The sequence below is a fragment of the Lonchura striata genome, chromosome 14 (assembly GCF_050655825.1).
Source record: "Lonchura striata isolate lonStrDom1 chromosome 14, ASM5065582v1, whole genome shotgun sequence".
Lineage (NCBI taxonomy): Eukaryota > Metazoa > Chordata > Aves > Passeriformes > Estrildidae > Lonchura > Lonchura striata.
The window spans coordinates 10,574,436-10,589,430 of record NC_140716.1 but is presented as its reverse complement, the minus strand read 5'-3'; the positions used below and the strand labels follow the sequence as shown (position 1 = coordinate 10,589,430).

At 39.8% G+C, this 14,995-nt stretch overlaps 1 protein-coding gene across 6 annotated transcripts in view; it reads left to right on the top strand.

Moving 5' to 3' along the window:
• Positions 1-18: 18 nt before the first annotated feature.
• Positions 19-14,995, top strand: part of CIITA (class II major histocompatibility complex transactivator) — a 47,075-nt gene continuing 32,098 nt past the window's right edge. For 2 of the 6 annotated variants that reach the window (XM_085591736.1, XM_085591731.1), the window contains exons 1-3: positions 19-975; positions 5,336-5,521; positions 6,113-14,936. In XM_085591736.1, coding sequence (XP_085447862.1) covers positions 14,928-14,936 — 9 coding nt within the window. In that variant the 5' untranslated portion in view covers positions 19-975; positions 5,336-5,521; positions 6,113-14,927. The remainder of the gene's footprint in view (positions 976-5,335; positions 5,522-6,112; positions 14,937-14,995) is intronic. The other 4 variants (XM_085591732.1, XM_085591733.1, XM_085591735.1 and 1 more) reach the window with 4 other exon arrangements.

The following is a 14,995-nucleotide window of genomic DNA, read 5'->3' as shown; positions in this document are numbered from 1 at the left end:
GGCCCTCAGCGCGGGCAGCTGCCCGCCCGGCGCTCTGCACGCACCGGCCGGGTCAGGGCCGCTGGGTCTCATGCCGGGTACAAAGCCTGAACGGAAGGAGTGGAGGGAAAGGTGTACGTAGGTGTATAGATACGGGAGCACACCCGCCGCCGGCAGTGCTGCCCCGCTCCCCGTGCCCTGCGGGGCCGTCCGAGGGCCGGGCTGGACCACGGCACCGTGCGGGGCCGCTGCCGCAGCCGGTCACTCGGCTCGCTCAGCCGGCAGGAGGCTGAGGAACCCACAGTGCGCTCTGCACCTCCTCACGAGGGGAAGTACACGGGAAGACACTGATCTCTGTGGTGGTCAGTGACACGGCCCAAGCCAACGGCCTGGAGCTGTGCCAGGGGAGCTTTAGTTTGGATATTAGGAAAAGGTTCTTCCTCCAGAGGGTGGCTGAGCACTGAACAGGCTCCCCAGGACAGTGGTCACAGCACCAAGCCTGACAGAACTGAAGAAGTGTTTGGACAAAACTGTCAGGGTGTGACCTTGGGCTGTCCTGTGCAGGGCCAAGAGTTGGACTTTATGAGCCTTGTGAGTCCCTTCTAACTCAGGATATTCTATGATTCCATGATAAATATTTTTAGTGCCTTAATTTAAAATGCAGGAGGATTATGTGGCAGAGTTAAAGAAGTGAAACAAGACAACCAACTTCAGGATAGGGGTACGGGTTTCACAATAATGGGGGGAAATAGTCTGGATAGCTTGGTATGAAGTAGAGGATCAAGGAAGATCTGATTAATCACAGCCACGTGTAGATCTGACTAGCTACTAGCATTAAATAAACATGCAAAATAATAACTGCCTAGTCTTTTCTAAAACATCTAACTAAACCGGATTGTTGAGGAAGTGCAGAAGCTACTGAGGTGAACTTTTCAAAAATATCAACTGGAAAGCAGCTTTGCTCAAGACTTACTGGAACAAAGCAATGCCTAATAGGTAAGAAAAACTGATAAACTGTTCTTAGTAGGATTATAATTGTAAGGCTGGAAAGGTGTACTTAATGACTCATGATATTAATATTAGATTGTCATATTTTGGCCTTGGTAGTGTTAAAACAACTTGAACAGTGTGCTAGTAAGTACAGTAGACTGCCACTAAAAAACTGAATAGGCAACGGTAATTTGATGGGATGGCTCATGGTAGCCTACAATATTAAAATACTGAAGTGGGCTTTCACTCTCCAAGGAGATATAAAGAGAGAATTCTCTTTGAGAGCTCTCATGAGATACAATCATTAAGTAATTATGTGCATACCTGAAGCTGACCTCAACTTCATTTCCTGTATCAACGTGCACTTCTGCTTCCCAGCTATGAATTGACAGTAACTCAAACAGAGCTGGCTTCTGACTCAGAAGCAGCTCCCAGAACTCATTGACAGAAACCTTCTGCAGTGCAGGGAGGTCTTGCATCCTCCTGCCTGCCAGGTCATTCACCTCAGCTTCTGCAGCAGCTCCTCTTGCACTTCTCAGGGCAGTTCTGCCAGCAAATCAGATCTTTTGAATTTAGTAATTCTGTAGTGTTGCTGTACTGTCCAAGCCATTGCATTTTAATTCTAAGGCACCAGAAAATAACTGTGTCCTGTGTCCCTTATCACATAAAACAGCGCCTCTATGGGAGTGGTGACAAATAACCTCTCACAGCGTTAGGAATCTGATTTACTACACTGCTGCTGCTAACTGATTTCATGAGTGATAAAATGACTGGAAAAGAAGCAAAACCTGTGGTTTGTGTTTTGATTTTAAAATAGATAAATGTTTCCTTAGTTTTCCCTCCTTCCAGTGCTTATCTCCACTGGCTTACTGTAGGGTTTGTCTATTTTCCTAATAGAGTTTGATCTATTTGATAAACTCACAGGAGACTGTTACTGTACCATGCAAATAGTTTTGGTAAATTCTCTAAGAAGCTATATGAAATTATGCTGTGCAATTTTTCAAGGTATTGTATGGTTCATCATTTTCTTTTAGAGCAAATTGAGTGCTAGAAAGAATCCTTGGACTCTAGAGGAATCATTGGTCAAATGAATTTCTTCATTTGGGGTTTGCTAGAAAATAATTCTTCCTTGTTTTAAAATTAAAGCACCCTAGTGAAAACTCATTAGAAGCTTACAGTGTTTTTTAGGATTTCACAGAACAAACTGTGCTATTTACAACACCTTTTCTGAGTTGTAATTTAGCTACAAATTATTTGAGCATTGGAAAGGTTAGCAACACCCTAAAGATTATGTAAGTCCACAAATACTGCTTCAACAGCCCCAGATGAAGAGATCATTACACTGAATTTATGAATTGTGGTTTGATTTTCAGATTTTTGCACAGGAAAACCTAGACCATTTATGAAATATGTTAAGATTTCACTTAATTGCTGAATTACTGAAGTATATAGCATAAAGTAGTTCAAAAATACATCACATGCTATGTCCTTGCCATTACCTTACAGGGAATTCCCCACCACCACAATAAATAGTGGCATTTCTATTGTAGAGCACTATCAGAGTCTTGATATGAATATCTGAAAAATTTCTCCCATTGTCTGCTTCAACATTAAATAGAGCTTCCTCTTAGATTAATATGGTGTTTTATTCATACAATTACCGGGAAGTCAGCTGATTTCTCTTTCTCCTTGGAACACTCCCTAGAATCTTGCAGAGACTTATTAGAGACTTCCTCTGTAAACTGCCTAAGGATATTGTGAATAACTTGACTGGTTTTGCTCTGGTTTAGGCCTTTCAATGGGGTATACAGTTGAATATTCTATTCCTCTGAATGTTGGAAAATATTGTTAATCCAGTAATAACTCTTACCTCACATTCATTCATCAGAGATACACTTAAAGGGTTTGTTGGTGCTTCAATAAAATGTTAGGGTGTGATAGGGCAAATCAAAGAAGGTACTAAATAGATAAAGTTCTAATTGCATCACTTTCTAATTTATTTGTCAAAGATGATTTCCTGCTTTGGACCAGAACCGATTTATATAGATTTTTTTGGCTGTACATAGATTAATTGTTGTAATTGGCAGCTCAGTATTAACAGGGGAGAAGCCACAGGATTTACTTGAGGGATCAGGACATTTTTTTTTAGCTGGGTGATATATAACAATACACTCTCAGTAGAAATCAAGTTCTGCCATCAGTAAAAAATGGGTAACCAAAAAATATGTCAAAGCAGGGGAAGTTTGGGCCCTAAATATAAATGGGGATTTAAAAAAAAAGTATTGCTCCTTCATTTAGTTATGCCCAAAAAGATGAAAAATAATTTTTGAGTATGTGAAGAAAGGAGTATAAATTCCCATTATTCATAGTAACTGGTTTTGATTCTAAGAAGTGCAGTAGAAGCTGTATTCCTTTCAGTTAGGGAAAAACCAAGGAAACATTACATATTTTATTAAATATCTCATTTTATCCTATGTAAACCCTGTGTGGCTTTAAGGCCTTATTTAAATCATGCCGTAGGAATCTCTAGTGCAGTCACCCAGGAAACAAAAGGCTTTGAAATTATTAATGAGTTTACTTCAGTATCATTTTTCTACTTAGACTGTGCAGTGGTCACTTAGGAACATCCCAAACAAGGGCACACCAAGGCAAAGTCATTGGCTTTCTTCCAGCCTGGGGTGCATTCCCAGTATGTGGATGCAGATTTTTCAGTGTGTTTAGGTTTATATATCTCCTGATATATTCAAAGATTCAGTCGCACTCAGCTGCAATTCTTGGTATTTGTTTATTTTGCAAACCATCTTTCATTTCTCAGATTGGGAACTCCACAAATAAGGAACTTGGGCTGTCAAAAATTTTGTTAAGCAACTTCATAGATTTACGGCAGTAAACAGAGCTTATCCCCTTCCATTGCCCTGATCCATTTCCCAGAGTGGAAGTGATTTCATCAGAAAAGGTGCTTAGAGTCCCTTCCCTCCCTTGTTGCATGAACTTAAATTGCCTGTACACTCTCACACAAGTATCCAACAGCTCTCCTGCATTAAGCCTCTATAGTATTACTGAGAAAAAATAATAAAAATCTTAACCTATTAAATAAAAGACCCTAACAGTATCAAACAGTTGAGAAGCTTAGTACAATAGGAGATTGATAAGAAAAATTAAGTGCTGTTTCTATTGGTTTATCTATAGAAATAAAAATTAAATTTGCTTATAAAAGCTGTAATTTTCTTATTAATTAGATTTTTTTGCATGTTTCCTTTTGCTTTTCTTCTCCATGACTGCTAGTAGTATCTACACAGCCTCACTCAGCTCCCTGAGAGGCTTGCTGGACAGCTCTTCAACCACTTTGACTGGCAATTTCCATTTCATCTTTTGTTGTGGAGGCTGTGGCTAAGCAGCTCTTGCCATACTTGCTTGCACCTGTTTTTCTTATTTATTCTACAATTATGTCAGGGAGATGGCAAAGGCAATTACTTTATCAGAAAAAATGCAAAGAGAATATAGACAAAACACTAAGTCAGAAAGGGTTTCTAATGTGATGATGTAATGCAATGAAAAACTTGTGCCTACCATTCTTAATTCTGTGGGTTTTTCTGTGAACCTGTGATTTTTTTTTTTTTTTAAGCAGCCTTTCATCCCTACTTCTATAGTATTATTGTTTAATAGCATCTTTCCTAATTTTTTTTTTCCTAGTTCACCAAATAGCATCAGCTTCCTAGTATTCCTTGTACTGAGGCATGGAGAACTTGAGGGGATATCTAAGTTATTAAAATTCACAAAATCCATACAATTTCTGTAGGTTTGAATGGTACAAAGAGGAGGAGGTGCTCTGGATTGCTCTGTAGGTCCCTAGATCCCCCAGATAAGCTGAAGGGACATTAAGTGCTTTGGATGGGGTCTGACACATTTACTGATTATTCTTTACAAGATGCACCAGGTGCTGCTGGACATAACTCTCAATCTCTCCTAGAGGCAGGGGCCTGATCTTTTGGCAAAACTGAAAGCAAGGTTCATGTCTGTGGCCTTATGAGCCCCTTTTGCAACCAAGGCCATGATTTAAGAGACCACAATTTCCTCTATGGCCTGAAAGGTGACAAGCCTCAACCTCCCATCCTTGAAGAGGGGGAAGCTCCAGGCTGTGCTGGACATCTCCACAGCTACTCCCATGAAAACTGTTCTGCCTGACTTCACAACTGGAAGGTGTGTCTCCTTTGACTGGGCCCAAATTCATGAGGCATACACCTTTAAAATCTATAAATAATCACCAATTGAAAATACTGAAATAAAGCTTGGATGAAGGGAAGAACCCAAGTCTGTTGGTTTCTTAGAGAATGCACTGACTGTCTGATTTTCATCCTTCTTGCAGGGCAGAACAGCTTTGGCAGAAGTGTGTGAGAGCTCTCCATGGCAGAGCAGCCCAGAGACCACACTGCAGAACTGTGGCAACATGGACCTGAAGCTCCTGAAAAAGAAGATGGTGTGGCCTTTCTATGATACCACAATCACTGTGTGCAGTTACAGTAACAGCACAACTCCTGGAACTGGGGTCAGGGTGAGTGCTCCTTCATTCAACTGACTGATGGCAGAGCTGCTGTCTGGTGTGGATTCTGAAACCTTTTGTCTATGGTTTGTGTTTTAGTTGACAAAGATCAGAAATGCTCTAGGGAAGCCCCTAAAATATGTGGTTTCTTCAACTGTCAGTTTATTATTTTTGCCCTTTTTTTTTTTCAATCTGAAACTTGACACAGGCTGTGGTTTTTTGCACGCATCCTTTTGCTTGTTAGCTGGAGTTTATATTTGTATGCTGTTTCCCATTCTTGCTCTATTTTATTTCAGTGTAAGGGAAATTACAGAGGGTTTATGTCACATGCTCCAGTGTACCAGTGTACTGGACTGCTTATATGAATTCCTGTGCTGGTGAAAGGAAAGATACAAATTTCTTTTATTTTCTTTTTTTTTTTTCTTTTAATTGCTCCTAGCTACAGATAAATATGAAGTCCTTCTGTTAACAAGATAAATACTGTTGTGTACTGCCTGTCCCAACACTAATGCTAAGGGATTTGTGCATTTGTGATGTTCACAGACTAGGAAAACCAAGGGAAGGCATAAGAGGTTTTCTCAATGTCTTCTCCTCCATCTACAGGCCAGGCAGCTGCCAGCTGCTGATGGAAATGCTTGCTCAGAACTCCAGGACGTGTGACTGGCTGTGAGGGGGTTCACTAATGGGAGGACGGTAGACTGCATGTGGAGAAAGAGCTCCTCTCCATAGGGTAGTTCCCTCCAGAAGCAGACAAGCAACTGAGCAAACAGCTTGTGGTACATCATCATGATTGCCACTTAAATATGAGAAAAACAGATTTTCTGAAAAAGTTGCCCTTAAGCAATTTCTACCTTCAAGTATGGCCAGGTAGTGTTCATCATGACCAGGAGATTATAGACTTTTCAACTGAAACAATGGATTGTTTCCTCTCTTATGTCTAGATTGGAGACAGATCAACACGCAAGATGGACTTTGAATGAGTGTTAAGATACAAAGATTTCAAGTTTGTTCCTGTTTTACTCTTCCCATGTGTTCTAAGTATTCCTGAAGAGTTTTCCAACAAGATCTGCAAGACCATAACTTCGGAGGAAGCCTTGTTTCTATAGAGCTGTCCCTGGCATTTCCTGAGCTGTAGGCAAACCAAGCAATAATGTGCCAAAACTACTCTGCCTTTGAACCTACAGCTGATTATCTTGTAACTGAGGCCAAAATAAGGGAAAGGGTACTAGAGAGGCTTAAGCTTTGGTTCAAGTTCTTCTGCTACAGTCTTAATTTGCAATAATTAAATGTGATTTCTATTTCTGGTTTTGTTTTTGCATTTGTAGAAACAAAAAAAATTCTTACTGTCTTGACACCAGGTAAAATCTATCATGGCTCATGACATATCCAAATGCCCTGTGCTGATGGGCATAATGTGGCCTGCATTGGTGCACTGTCATCTACATCACCATCCCTGGGAAAAATAGTGACATTAATTGCTGACATTTTGCTAATATTATTTGGGTTCTAAAATTATCTGTAGACTTTGCACAGCACCGTATTTACTTAGAAGTGATACTTCCTCTCAATGCAGAGAAATCAAAAGCACATGTTCTCCTTTTCAACTCACTTTCCTCTTTATAATGTGTCACAGCACAAACAATGTGTGTGAAAAAGAGAACTAAGTCTGGCCATGCATTTTTACTGTTTTGTGCTTCTTATGTAGCTATTGCTTAGCACTTTCCATAGCTAAGGCATGTATTTTCTTTTGGATTTTGAGAACACTACCATGACAATCCCTAAGAGAGATACATCTGCTATGAAACATCTGTCCTACCTTCAGAAGATGCCTGAGAGTTAAAGAGAATCCATAGAACAGGAAGGGAAGTCATGTAGTAAAGCAAAGTAGTGAACTGCTTTTGTCTATATATTGTTCAGCCTGAATCATTATAATCAGAAAATAGGAAAATTTGTTAAATAGACTTTTCAGTCTATGAGAAATTGTTCAACCAGCAATACCTCAAAGCTATTCATCCTGGACAGAAAGAATCCTGAACAAAATTTCTGCTATGGAAACCAATTTTTGGCCAAAGAGGCCAAAGATGGTAGCTGAATGGAAAACCAGAGCTCAGATATAGACATGAAAGGAATTTTCAAGGATGTACAGCTCCCTGTTCATAATACAGTATTGAAATCCATAGGGATTTTGCAGCAATATCCATGAGCATTAGAGAACATGGCCCTCAGTGAATAAGCACCAGCCTGTTCCTTAACTGTGCAAAGCAGAACTGCAAGAACATACTTTGGGTGAGTCTCAGGAGCCTTTGGTTACCAGTGTTGTGCCTTCCATCACACATACACACTCACAAAGGGTTTCCTCAGCAACTCCACTGAGGCTTATAGCTCTTAATGCAAACCTTTCTATGTCTATTATGAAACTGACTTCCTGTAGGAAAGTAAAGCTGTGATATTTTGGAAGTTGTTTTGAACATAAAAGCTCAGTCTTTTAGATTGCAAGGGTGTTTTTTTTCTCTCTAGAGCTTTTTTTAAAAGCTGTCCAATTGAACCTTTTCCTTGCTTGCTCACTTCAGAAACTAGATGTGTTTCAAAGTCCTCCAGCATGCTTCCACACCTGCATTTCTAGTATCACCTACCATATTTCTTCCCAAGTGAGACACACCAAGATAACACTCTGCAATGCTGCTGATCACACCTGCAGCTTCCTCAGAAGGTCATTTTCTTAAGTGAAGTTAGGAATTCAAAAGGTTCAGAATTTCCAGTCTAGTAGATGCAAAGATAGATTATGGTCTCAAATATTTGTGGTCATTCAGAATCTCACCAAACTTTGGACATTCTCACAGAGCTGATGGAGCAAGACTCAAAAGAAGAGAAAGACTGAGCATACAGAATGATTAACATGAGAAGTAAGGGAATTTTTTAACTAATAAAAGATAGAATACAAATTAATGAGAAACCTATGTAACTTGTAGCCAATTAAATCCATGCCTTTGTTTGCCAAAACATATTAATAATGAAAAGTTCTAATAGCTCTGATGCTGGTTTTGTGGATTTGCCACCCAGTCTCCCTTTCTGTGAAGAACTGTAAATAAACCAGATATCTTGACTCTGTGTGGAGATTGGCCTCGTACCAGATGAAAAAAACATTTTGGGACAGCAAAAGCATGGATGAAAATACAGGAGGAAATCTTCAGAACACAAATTAAGATAGTTCATGTCAGGGCAAAATACTGACCTCTATCATTACACACATTCAAATTAAGGCCAGGAATTCATATTTTAGATGTAGAAAACTGTAGAAAGTGGCCTGGTATCATTTATGCTGGTGCTTCTAATACCACTGAGCATGTTCTGTCTCCTCCTTTGGCCGTAGGGTAGTGTCCCAGTTAACCAAAGCAAAGAAGCTGATGATCACCTGAAAAGCTTAGGCAGTTCTCAGCTGTCTCACAGCCTCTTCTTTGCCAGTCTGCTTTTCCCTTGAAGACCACCTTTATAGTCTACTCCACTAGATGAGCTATGATTTGCTCCAGCAATTCCTTTCTTCTCTTTCCAAGCAGCTATGTGTGTTGCACAAAAAGTGGACAGCCAGTCTTTTCTGTAGTCATGAACTGGAATCACAGTAATAAGCTGAACTCTTGTTCCCCAATCTTTTGTTCTTGATTTGTATAGGGATTGCCTCATGGATTTCAGACTCAGAAGCTGCTAAGAGACCTGCCTGCAGGGCTGCTGGAGGCGTTTATCACTTGAGGGGTTGTGCTGCACATTAGAACAGAGTTAACAAATAACTATATGAACTTTTGTACAGATTTCTTATTGTTTTATTGTCTCCTATCAAAAGTGATTGTTTTATTGTCTCCTATCAAAGCAGAACACTGAAATACAGAATCGTATTTGTGCAGCCCTTCATTATTTTCTGCTCTGAGTGCTGTTATTGAGATGTTGCTTTTCTTCAAAAGTGCACAGACGCAGCCTGTGTGTGAGAGAGCCTGAAGAGGCTGATGTCCTGCAGCACAGATCAGGCCCCATGTCTGTAAGTACTGCGAAGAGATCAGCTGCTCCCAGGAAGGAAACAGCCTTGTCTCTTCTCAATGAGCATATTCCCATGGAACCTGGTAGAAGTGGATCTTCTCTGCAAAGAGAAAATTATAAATTCTTATACAGTTCAGCAGCTGCTTTGTTCACAGGAGCTGCTGTCTTTTGCAGGAGCCATTTCTTACTGGCAGCTGATAAAAACCTTGCAGTCCGAAGAAGGGAGTCTGGATGTCATTGTGTTCATCAAATCCTATTGCCTTTCCCCTTAAGACTCTGGTGGAACTTTTCTTAAAAGCTATAGCCAGTGGAATAATACTACAAAAAGTATCTGTTCACACTCTAGTACAGTCTCTTTATTAATTTCTAATTTGTGTAGGTCCATGCGTGATAAAAACCAGAAAACTAAGCAAATAAGCTTGCAGATCACCATAAATGCAGCTATAGGCATCATGAGAAGAAGCTCATAAATGAACTTGGTTTTCTAAAGGTTGTTTGTCTCAACACCAGGTAGGCACGGCAAGGTAAGTGATGATTAGATGAACAAGCATTCTGTCGGATGCTGCTACAAGCAAACTGTGAACACCATGTGCAAGCCAGACAAGCTCCTGTTTCATAGAACATCCTACTTGTCATTTTGGGCCAATGGCAAGAGAGATGGCCAATCTCTTTGCATGAGTGTTGGCAAGAGTCTGAACATGTGAAAGACATACTTTCACTTCTGATGCACCAAGTGGAGCTGCAAGGTAAGTGCCTGCATGCTGCTGGCTTTATTCTTACTGATGGACTGTTTAACAGCATGGCTTTGGGACAGATTTGAACTGGAATGAAAAAGGACAGGAAACATTTGGGGAGCAATGAAAATTGTTACTGCCAGCTCTCATCCAGTTCTGGTTTCCAACCAAATAAATGGATCTTTTCCTAATTAGTGACAAAATCGAGTTCTTCCTAGCAGGGACAAATGACCAGTGAAGGTAATGCTGCTTGTTATACTGGGGCTGCTAGAAGGGAGGTTCTTCTTAATTTTCCTCTTTGGAATTTCCCCTCTGAGTGCTCTGATCTTTCTTATTTCCTCCTTTCTACTGTGACTTTCACTTAGCTCTGGGCTGGGCTGGCAGTTCTCATCATTTTTTGGTACTGAATCCAGAGTGAAAAAGCAGGAGCTGTCCGGCTTCTTAAGGTCAGTTTCTCATCAACCCTTGAATGCCTGCCTTTTTTCGTAGTAAATTCATCTTATCTTGCTTTTTGTACATATTTGTAATTGCATTGTGTCAGTATCTGGATTTGTGTTGCTTCAAGTATTAGTAGGATTATGTTTAAATGTAAGTGAAATTTTAGAGAATTTTTTGTGATTTTGCTTTGTGGCTGGCCTTGCTGCTTGCTTAAAGAGTTGTTGTAGTTTGTTTCAGATTTTGTTAAGAATATTCTTATTTTGTATAGACATGCATATGGAAAGTGAAACTGAGAACCACTGAATAAAACTGGCTTATTTCCATTTTTTCCCAACTCTGGCAAAACAACCTAGAGCTTTACTTTCCCACTGAGGAGGGCTGAAATTCTGTCTTGAAGAAAGCCATTGAGTTAAAATGTAGATGAGTGTCTGCTGTGATCTGTATCTCACAGCTGGGCACAGCTGTGACACAGGAGGTGATACTGGACATGAAAGGCAAGTTCTGCTCTAAATCACAACTCTGACACCTGCAGGGCACTTGTTACAGCTCTGCCTGAACTTGTCCATCTCCTGCACCAGACAAGTAATGTTTTTGGTTCTAAGCTAAGCTCACTGGAAGACAAAAACTCCTTTTACCTGATATTTATACTTTTTAAAATTCTTTTAAACTCATCTCTAACAGAGACAAAGAATAACAGGCAAGATATAGATCAGGTTTTCAACTCCATCTCTGTTTTTCTTTCATTTTAGAGTATAAATTCTCTGGAAAGTAACACCATTCCATCAGAAAGATAAAAACTCTCAGAAAAAGTAATATCCCTTCTTGAGCTGGGTAATACAATGGAAAAAGTTAAACTGGCTTTTTAGTGTATAAGTTTTTCACAGATTCGAAATAGAAACTAAAACCTCAAAGCTATTTATAAATTGAGCTCCCTTACTTTCGCTTTACAAATAATCAGGGCATTTCTGAAAGGAAAAATCTATGTGGTACCTGTGGAGCAGAGGAATTGCTACTTATTTATTTGGGAAGAGGAAATGGATATAAGTGACTGGAAGGTGGAGAGAATTTCATCCTTCCCCACTGCTGGCTTGCCCATCTCCCAGATAAGCTAGTCCCAAAACATTGTCTGCAGCAAAAGCCAGGAAACAGCTCTGCCTTTGGGGGAGTGCCTTGTGCACCTTGACATAACGTTGGGAGTGGGGGGCATGAAGATGAGAGAAAACTTTCTAAAGTTGGTGAAAGAAAACAAGGCTATAAAATTGTGGCAAACAATATTGAGCTTTTTGATCAAAGTGCTTTTAAATCAAGTACTGGTGTTTCACTGGACTCCTTATTTACAGCTTGATATAACCTGCTTTTTGTCAGCTTGTTCACTCAGACTCACATGTAGCACCTAATGGGTCTGGGGTGTTGCAGTAAAATAGCATTTGTTCAGCAATCTTTGTTTTTCATTTCTCAACTTCCTGTCTTCACAGCAGTCCCACTCCTCCATTTTTCTTATTCTAGGACTTGGAATGTTATGAAAGACTTGAATATTATGTCATCCTCTGGTTAAAAAGTGTGTGATTTTCATGGCACTACTACTCTTTTTTATTAATTATTCTCAGCTTCCTAAACTGATCCAAAAGTTAAAGTGGAGGGGGAATTCCTCTGTTCCTAAAATAACTTTACTAATTTTCATTTTCTTAAGCTCTGTACTTATGAGGGACATTTATTGCCTGTTAGTTCATATGTCAGCAAAGGTTTGGGAAGGAAAGCCCCTAACAACTCTCCTCAAATCTTTTCTCCTTTACATTATTATTGGAGTACATGTTTCATTTAGGCTTTTATAATCCTTCTTAGGTAACATTTTATTTCTATTAGTAGCAGACCCCATTGCCTGAAATCTTTAACATGTTGACCCTTTAAAATATAAGGCACGATTAAATCAAATTATTTGGGAAAAATGATGAATCAAAATGACCTCCATTGCCTTTAGAAATCTAAAATGCCCCATCTAACTCTTATGATTAACATGTGATTTAAGTGAACACCTACTCCTTCTTTGTCCTTGTACAGTAATGGTCACTATTTCTTTCACTACTTTTCCAGCATTTTTAATTCATATAGCACTTGAACTCTAAAAGACCACTGAAAAAAAAGCATTGTGAGTCTTGGAAGTGAACCGTATGCCATGTATGCAGGATGCAGAGCTGAACCAAATGCATCCTGCGTAGAGACTTGGCAGTGTCAGGTGTGCCCAGAGTCACTGCAGAGGTGTCACAAAGGGCACACAGGGTGCCAAGTGTGGCCATGCAGCTGGACCATATCAGCTGCTGGGGAAAGGAGGTGTTATTTAAGGATTTAAAGAACAATATTTGTCTTAACCACTGTCCAAACCACAAAGGATTGAACTTTCGGAATGGCACAGAAATACATTTGGAAGCACGTCCTGTCTCGCCCCAGCTCATTCCCTTTGTGTGTGGAAGGCTCGCAGGTGGCCCTGGGGACCCCTGTCCTGCAGGTCCCTGTAAGCTCTGCCTTGCTCCTACTGAGAGTTGCCACTGGCCTTCACAGAAATCATGACAAAATTTGCTATTCCTCTGGCATGAAGCTGTGCCAAATACTCCATTTGACAGCACTGGGTCCCATGAGACCCCAAAGGGAATGTAGTATCAGTAAATGAAGTTAAAATAATGTATGAAACAACAGAGGAAGTTCTGAGCAGTACAGAACTTATTCAATCTTCACCTCAGACAGGACTGCTGGGATGCTGTGACAAAAAAAAGGGGAAGCTCTGGGGAAGGAGCTGGTGCTGTAAACAAGCTTGGTAAAGGTCTGGTTTCATTTTGTGTCCTTCAGTTACAATATGCAGCAAAACACTTGCTGTCCCTGATGTGTCATTTTCCTTGCCTCTGACTCCTCTCCATGTAGAAATTTTCATTTTTCAAAAACTTGCTTCTTTATTCACAGTATGTTTTCCATGGTGGGACCAGGTTTTTAATGCAGCAGAATGCAGCTGTTATTAAAAATTGTTTTGGTTCATTAGAATGAAATGGTTTCATTAGAATGAAATCCTAGGATCTTAAATCCAGTGTAGTCAATAGAGAGACATCTATATAACGATTTATGTCAAAACCAAAACAATGAATAAAAAACCCAGAGTAAGGTGAAACCCAGACTGGTGAAGCACAAAAAAAAAAAAAAAAAAAAAAAAAAAAAAAAAAAAAATGCAAGCAACCAAGTATTTAATTTTTGAAAGAATGGCAATCTTCATCTTTTTAAGGTAGAAGAGTATCTTTCCCTCACTCCTGTGCATCTGAGATGTACCATCTTTTACACATCTTTTACATTTAAGCTCTGTAGTCAGACTTGGCACTGCCAAAACTTTCCCTTGGTTGCTTCCTGACTTCTTGACCATTGTAGCATAAAACATTTTTTAATTTCTTATATGTTTATCCACAGAGAAATGCTATTGAAAGAAAAGTTTGAAGGTAGAAAAGCTCTTATGACTATAAATTAATTAAACCTTGGTATTTCCATGAAGATTAAGTAGGCCTACTCAGTGTCTTTCCCTAGGACATGCCATTTTCTTTGTGCTGTAATCAAGCAGTTTGCCAGTCACTGAATTGAAGTGATTGATTTGTCTGTCTTGCATTCCCTTAAGCCTTCTGTCCAAGTTCATCTCTGACTCTAACCCCAAAATTATATTGACTCAGAGGTAATTTTTCAACACCTTTATTCACAAAGTCTGGAAGCTTGGCCTTCTGAAAGGCCTTATTTAGATTTTCTGTTAATTCAACAAATGGAAGGGGCACAACCAAGTATTGCAACAAACTGAAAATTAAATCTGGTGTGTTTATAACCTCATTCTTGGTTCTCAGGCATGTTTCTAAACTTCTGCTTTCCATTTATAGCTGCCAAGTAAAAATTTTTGTAGTCTTGGTAATGTAGTGAGGCTATAAAACATGAAAAAGGAGAATTATCTTAGTGCAGGCTATTCCTACTTGTGGAACCACACCATGCGTTCACCCGCTTTTCAAACTTCTGGCTCTAGATTTTGGCATTTTCTGCAAGAAATGCAGAAATATCCATTTCCAAGCTGTTCAGAGGGACAAACCCATGGAGGGATAAGGGGAATGAAGATGAGTTTATAACAAGGCAGCACGCAGTAGTGTGTGATAAGGTCTGCTCTGCCTTCTTTCATCACAGCTGCAGTGCTGGCTGTTGTTGGTTTTTCCATGTTGCAGGTAGGTTTCATGGTACAGCAGTTGCTCCCTGTTGCACTCCTCAGGAACAGAGATGGATG